This window comes from Lissotriton vulgaris, chromosome 2_1 (genome assembly GCF_964263255.1).
Source record: "Lissotriton vulgaris chromosome 2_1, aLisVul1.2, whole genome shotgun sequence".
NCBI classification, from domain to species: Eukaryota; Metazoa; Chordata; class Amphibia; order Caudata; family Salamandridae; genus Lissotriton; species Lissotriton vulgaris.
Genome location: NC_141687.1, coordinates 585702521 through 585709917, shown reverse-complemented (window position 1 = coordinate 585709917; position 7397 = coordinate 585702521). Strand labels below are relative to the sequence as shown.

Here is a 7397-nt window from a genome sequence, read left to right as displayed (position 1 = left end):
AATGGATTGATGGAAGCCAGGATTCTATCCACTTCTTCATCTGAAAAAGTGAGGCCGGTTGCTTCAGCCATGGTCAAATTATTGGGACTCTGGTACCTGAAAAATAAAGGTGATAGAAGTGTGTGTTATTCAAAACAAAGGGGTTCAGCACTATGCAATATCATATACGCGTGTAGTATCAAAGTTCTTGAACAGTTGGCACACAAAGAAACATCCAAATCCGAGATGTGTTTTATTGAAGTGATTTTTCTTTATTTTCTGAAAAGGATCTTTTCTTTAATATTCCATGAGTAAATGATCATAGCCAACGCGTTTCGTCTCCCAAAGAGACTTCTTCAGGGCTATTAAAGGATGTATACAAATATAATTTTAAAAGGTGAACCTGGACATACACATCATTGACAATACATATAAAGAAAAACACATTTCTACAAGCACACATTTTTACAAAGAAATCTAGGCTTATATCTTCCTTCAAATGAAACGTATAAACAGATCCTTTAAATACGCCGAGATCTGTTTGCACTATTCCCAAGGACAGGATATTTACCCACAAGTATGTTAAAGAGTTGACAAAGTTTACTTGAGAACACAATTTCTTCAAGAGAGGCTTCATAAATATATTTATATATATCTAATAAACCTCATACCTCCACAATATAGCATAGAATGTATTTATGAGATGGTTGAACAATTTCACCAGTTTAAAAATCCAATATTCAGAAACTTCTATGCAGTTTAATGACTCTGAAATAAGAAACATATGGCGTATAGAAAAACATCTCATCCTTACTGTGACGGGGCACGCGGACCGGAACCTCAGACTACTGCCGAATGGTGGACAGCCACACCTCTTTTACCCTGCCCCTGGTCCCCACAGAATACCTCAGCATCGTGGAGCGAAGAAGACGACTCAGGTTGGATTCCGATTAGTAATTCGGAAGGTCCCTTTAACACTTCTGAACCAGGCAACGAGACTCCACCCCCTGAGGGCGTAGCGAAGTCAAAAGCCGGAAAGGCAGAATCCTCAACGGACGGCGTTTCCCAAAGAGCGGAGGCCCACGTGGAAGACGACGGGAGATTCCAGGACGCGGAGCAGAAGGAGAACGACACGCCAGGAGGCCAACGGTTTCACGCTTCGCCCCGCCACGTTCCCACTGGAGGAGCGTGGCTCCAAGAGGTACGGGGCTGGGTAGCGGGTTGGGTCGGGCGGAAGAAACAGTAGTGAATATTTCTGTAGAAAAGCCCTCTATCCTCTACCCCTGCACGAGCACTTCCTTTCCCCACCTGTTAGGGGTAGTTTAAGTAGTGCACAAACTCACGACAGTTGCTCCCTCACTCCCGGTCCCTTGAGAACGTATCACAACGTTATTTGGTCCTGACCCTTGTTTCCTTTCCTTTGCCGGTACCGGAGCGGAACCAAACGACGACTCCCGGTGTGGACCTCGACCACCTGACGTCCCGAAGCCAAAGAGTCAACGCCGGAGGATTACTTTTCTTTGTCCCAATTCTAAAGACTGTGTTTCATGAAAAAGACTTACGTCCCAATAAAGCCTTCGTTAAAACCGTTACTGAAGGCGCCTGTGTTCCTCTTTTCCTCCACCCCACCTGTAGAACCAACAACCCCGAGTTCAAACCCCAACGTCCCATCCACCTCGGGACAACTGGTGTCAGAAGTGGGATCACCATCCGTCTGTAAAGAAAAGATGGAGGCCCTAATTGACCATATCATTAAAGGACAGGAGAAATTGGAAAAAGCGATGGAAAACCAAATGAGGTCTGCACAGGCAGACCGGGAAATGTTCACTTCCACGAGAACAGCCCAACTGGAAAGTCTAAAGAGTATAACTCCTGCGCCACAAGTCGTCCAAGGGGAGGTTAGAGTACATACCCCCCATCCCCCAGGGGTGGCTCTCCAGAAATATGTTTCAGGTGAAGATCTGGACGCCTTCCTGATTAATTTTGAAAGGGCGGCACGTGCACTGAGTTGGCCAGAAGAGAAATGGCCGTTTTTTCTAGCACCTCTTCTCACCGGCGAAGCCCAGTCTGCCTATCAAGCTGCTAATCCCCTCGGTACAACCCCTTACGCCACCATCAAAATGGTGATCCTGGACCATTTAGGTTTGGATCAGGAGGCCTATCGGGTGCGATTCAGGAAAGAAAGAGGCATTCCCGGGGAGAACCCAAAGACTCTTTTTTTTAGGCTAAAGATGTCAGCCGACAAATGGTTGCGCCCGGACCTCTGTAGTAAAGAGGACATTCTAAAGAAAATTTATTTGGAGCAGTTCATGGAAGCCCTGCCTTACGCTACACAGCGTTGGTTGCGCCAACATGTGGGACTTACTGTAGAACACGCAATCAAAATGGCTTCCCAGTATGCGAGAGCTCAACCAAAAACCCTCACGTGGGAACCGGAAAAAACTCAGAAAGTGCTTCCGCCATCCAAACTGGAAAAAAAACCTAAGGGCGGAGTAGAACTGCCCCGACTGCTACGCCCCACAAGTATGGTCCGTCCACCAAACAAAGGTCCTCAGTGCTTCGAATGCGGAGAGTGGGGCCATATCGCAAGAATGTGTCCCAAACGTAAGCCACCAGAGGAACCGATGGAAGTCGGCTATCTCCCGAGGACAGTGATGTACTCCGCCGAAATGGGCAGCACCTTCTACGTGAGTATGAGGATGAATGGTTACTCTGTAAAGGCATTGCTAGATTCAGGGTGCAGGCAGTCAGTGATTCAAACCCGTTTTGTTAAACCAGACCAGATGAATCCAAAGGGGCCCGTTTATATAAGGTGTGTTCACGGTGATGTAAAACCATACCCCGTAGCATCTATTACGATAGCCCTTCCAAATAGGGAACCTTGTAAGGTCTGGGTTGGGGTGGTGGACTCACTTCCTGAAGACATGATCTTAGGAACAGACAACCCTGAGTTCTTGTCCCTTTTTAAAGAGACCCTTTCCCAAACAAAACAGAATAGTAGCCTTCCTGCATACCTGTCCCCCGAACCCTGGGTTATTGATCGAAACTTCCGTTTTGCTCAGAGTGAGGATAGGACCTTAGTCAATGCATGGGAAGCTGCCCATACTGCGGGTGATCTAGCCCCTTCCTCATATCCGCATTTTGTGAAAAAAAATGACCTACTATATAGACAAAACAGAGCGGAAGGAGAATTGCAACTGCTATTATCCCAGTTCTTTAGAGAGCAGGTTCTTTTCTTTGCGCATGCACATTTGACGGCCGGTCACGCAGGAAAAGAAAAAACTACTGACAGCATAACCAGACATTTCTTTTGGCCCGGGATATATAAAGACGTGCAGGAATATTGTGCGAAATGTGAAGTGTGTCAACGACAAAATACACGTCGACCACCCATGGCTCCCCTACAAAAGATGCCCATTATTGGAGTACCATTCAAAAGGGTCGGCATGGACATCATAGGCCCCTTACCAAAGTCGAGCCGAGGGTACCTGTATGCCCTAGTCATAGTTGACTACGCCACCAGGTTTGTTGACTTATTTATATTTTACAAAGGTCCTAGGCTTTAGGGATACTTAGAGAAATGATTTTCACAGGCTTGAGATAAGGACTGTGTTTTCCTTCTTCAGTGTCCAGCCGGACCTAGAAGCATTTATTTTGAATACAATTTTTAGAGTATAAACAGAGTGAGGTGAGACAAGTCACACATTAGTAACTGGGCACAAGCCTGTACCAAGTCAGAGGAAGACAATACATGGGAGAAAGAAAAAGAATTTACAGGCAAACAAGGAGAGCAGGGTGGCTTATAATACAATGCAAAAATTAAATAAGCTCAAACCCACAGTAACTGCCATGGAAATTGCAAATCATAGAACGAGCAGTACTGCAAAACAGTCGACGAACGTTTCGATCCCTATCTCCAACAATATAGTGGGATCATCTTCAGGACTAAAATGAGCTTTGCCTGATTGGTCGAGTGAGCCACGAGCGATGCAAAGTGGGCCGGACGTGGCTGGCACACATCGGTTGGCATTCAAGTTTCGATGAAGCTGATGCCGTTTTCGCCTAGCAATTTAGCGTGGCGTCAGGAAAGTTACTGGCAATAGACCGGTTTGGTCAGTTCAATTTTGACCGTTGGAGCCTAGCGTTTCTAGCGTAGGCTTGACGGGGAGCTTCAATGGAAGTTTAGCCATAAATTGAGGCTTGTGATCTCCGCAGGGCGCTAAATAGCGTGAGCCTTTTCCGTGCGAGCCGTAATTTGCTCGTAGTGGGGCCGTAATAGGGTCCCGTCTGGAGGTTCGGAGCACTCGGCCACCGAGCCTCCAGACGGGACCCTATTACAGCCCCACTACGAGCAAATTACGTCTCGCACGGAAAAGGCTCAAGCCTAGGACCTTTGTAAAATATAAATAAGTAGTACTACCCGTGGTCCTTGGCCATTATTACGGGTTCCCTTGTATACTGATACCTCTACCAGGTTTGTTGAAGCCTTCCCGCTGCGAACCACCACCACAGCAGCCATCGCTGAAAAATTTGTAGAATTGTTTTCAAGAGTGGGGTTTCCTAAGGAAGTACTGACTGACCAGGGAACTCCCTTTACTTCCAAGTTAATGAAAGAGGTCTGTGCTTCCCTTGACATAAAACATCTAAAGACCTCGGTGTACCATCCACAGACCGACGGTCTGGTGGAACGGTATAATCAGACCCTTAAATCAACCCTGAAGAAAATTTTGTCTGCCGAAGGACCCTCCTGGGACAGGCTCTTACCAATAGCCCTTTATGTTATTAGGGCACAGAAACAAAGCAGCCTGGGGTGCTCCTCCTTTGAACTCCTATATGGAAGGATGCCACGTTCCTTGTTGGAAATAACTAAGGACATGTGGGAGAGTGAGGAAGTAGAAGAATAGAAATCAATGTTAGAGTACACAAGCAACTTAAGATCCAAGCTGGGAAAGCTACAAGAGCTAGCCTATACTAATCTGGAGGCCCAGCAGAACAGATACAAACAAACATATGATAAAGGAAAGAAGTTGAGAACACTGAAAAAAGGAAGCTGGGCCTTTGTACTCTTACCTTCTAGCATGAGCAAACAAAAACATGAATGGCAAGGACCCTATCAGATAGTTGATACCATTGGACTTACTACCTACAGGTTACAGATGTCCCCATCCAAGACACAAACCTATCACATTAAAATGCTCAAGGAATGGCTAGGACCAGTGCCACGGGAAGGACATTTGGTCGCACAAACGGGTGTGGCCCAGACGTCAACCCTGGACCAGTTAGTGGTAAACACAGAGCTGACCAATCAAGAAAAGGAGGAGTTAACAGAGACACTGAAACCCTTTTCTGACGTCTTTTCCGACTTGCCCGGAAGAACTAATCTTGCTGAACATCGCATAGAGACCTTACCGGGTAAAGTTGTAAAGCAAAGACCGTATAGGATCCCAGCTGCCCGAAAAGATGCGGTCCGCAAAGAAGTCCAAGATATGCTTCGACTCGGTGTCATACGGCCATCCCAGAGCCATTGGTCTTCACCCATAGTGATGATCCCCAAACCGGATGGGTCCAAACGGTTTTGTATGGACTTCCGTGCTCTAAATGCGGTGTCGCATTTCGATACCTACCCCATCCCAAGGGTTGATGACCTGATAGAAAAGATAGGTGATGCCCGTTACATAACCACTATCGACCTCACAAAGGGGTATTGGCAAGTGCCCCTTTGGGAAGAAGATCGGAAGAAAACGGCCTTTGTAACAGACGATGGAGCTTACGAATTCACAGTGTTGCCCTTTGGGTTGCATGGGGCCCCAGCAACCTTTCAACGTTTAATGAACTTGGTGCTACAACCCTACACCTCTTTCAGCTTGGCCTATTTGGATGATATAGTCATTTACAGCCGAGATTGGAAAGAACATCTTGTGCATCTGACAACCATCCTTTCTGCTTTGAAGAAAGCGGGACTGCACATTAATGCAAAAAAATCAAGAGCCGCCTTTCATTCTGTAAACTACCTGGGGTATGTCCTGGGGGAAGGTTCCATAGCTCCCCAAAGTGAGAAAGTAAGAGCAATAGCTGCTGTGCCTTTTCCTTTCAACAAAAGAGACCTACGAGCTTTTCTGGGACTGGTGGGGTACTACCGCAGGTTTATACCTCATTTTGCGGAGATAGCAGCCCCTTTGACCGATCTCCTTCGCAAAGACACCAGGCCTAGCGTGTTTAAGCAGCCCTCACCTGAGTCAGTAAAAGCCTTTCAGTTCTTAAAAACCACCATGACTACGGCACCCGTATTGACCTCTCCTGATCATGCTAAACCCTATATTCTAGCTACAGATGCCTCCAATGTGGGTATTGGTGCAGTTCTGTCCCAAGTCAGTAAAGATGGTATTGAGCATCCTGTGTTGTATGTAAGTAGGAAGCTGTTTCCAAGAGAATGCAGGTATTCCACTATCGAAAGGGAGGCCCTGGCTAAAAAGTGGGCTGTAGAGAAGCTTAGATATTATCTCGAGGGAAAACCATTCATCCTTCATACAGACCACGCGCCCCTTCGATGGATACATCAAAACAGTAGCCATAATCCCAGAGTCTTGAGGTGGTTCCTGTCTCTTCAACCGTATGCCTTTACCATTCAACACCGTAAAGGAAAAGACAATGGTAACGGGGACTTCCTTTCAAGGGTGTTTCCTCTCCCCGAACGGGAGAAGCCAGGGGGGGAGGAATGTGACGGGGCACGCGGACCGGAACCTCAGACTACTGCCGAATGGTGGACAGCCACACCTCTTTTACCCTGCCCCTGGTCCCCACAGAATACCTCAGCATCGTGGAGCGAAGAAGATCACTCAGGTTGGATTCCGATTAGTAATTCGGAAGGTCCCTTTAACACTTCTGAACCAGGCAACGAGACTCCACCCCCTGAGGGCGTAGCGAAGTCAAAAGCCGGAAAGGCAGACTCCTCAACGGACGGCGTTTCCCAAGGAGCGGAGGCCCACGTGGAAGACGACGGGAGATTCCAGGACGCGGAGCAGAAGGAGAACGACACGCCAGGAGGCCAACGGTTTCACGCTTCGCACCGCCATGTTCCCACGGGAGGAGCGTGGCTCCAAGAGGTACGGGGCCGGGTAGCGGGTTGGGTCGGGCGGAAGAAACAGTAGTGAATGTTTCTGTAGAAAAGCCCTCTATCCTCTACCCCTGCACGAGCACTTCCTTTCCCCACCTGTTAGGGGTAGTTTAAGTAGTGCACAAACTCACGACAGTTGCTCCCTCACTCCCGGTCCCTTGAGAACGTATCACAACGTTATTTGGTCCTGACCCTTGTTTCCTTTCCTTTGCCGGTACCGGAGCGGAACCAAACGACGACTCCCGGTGTGGACCTCGACCACCTGACGTCCCGAAGCCAAAGAGTCAACGCCGGAGGATTACTT

The 7397-nt window shown here is 47.6% G+C and overlaps 1 protein-coding gene across 1 annotated transcript; it reads left to right on the top strand.

Moving 5' to 3' along the window:
* The first annotated feature begins 1526 nt into the window (after positions 1-1526).
* LOC147730790 (uncharacterized) lies at positions 1527-7127 on the top strand. Its single transcript, XM_086954115.1, has 2 exons — positions 1527-2666; positions 6783-7127. The coding sequence occupies exons 1-2, from the start codon at positions 1527-1529 to the stop codon at positions 7125-7127; spliced, it is 1485 nt and encodes a 494-aa protein (XP_086810241.1).
* Positions 7128-7397: the final 270 nt, after the last annotated feature.

Bases quoted from the DNA above. Each gene is read 5' to 3' on its own strand.
- LOC147730790 (XM_086954115.1), top strand. From the start codon at position 1,527: ATGAAAAAGACTTACGTCCCAATAAAGCCTTCGTTAAAACCGTTACTG. The intron at 2,667-6,782 runs GTGAGTATGAGG...TGGTCCCCACAG, and splicing joins AAATGGGCAGCACCTTCTAC to AATACCTCAGCATCGTGGAG.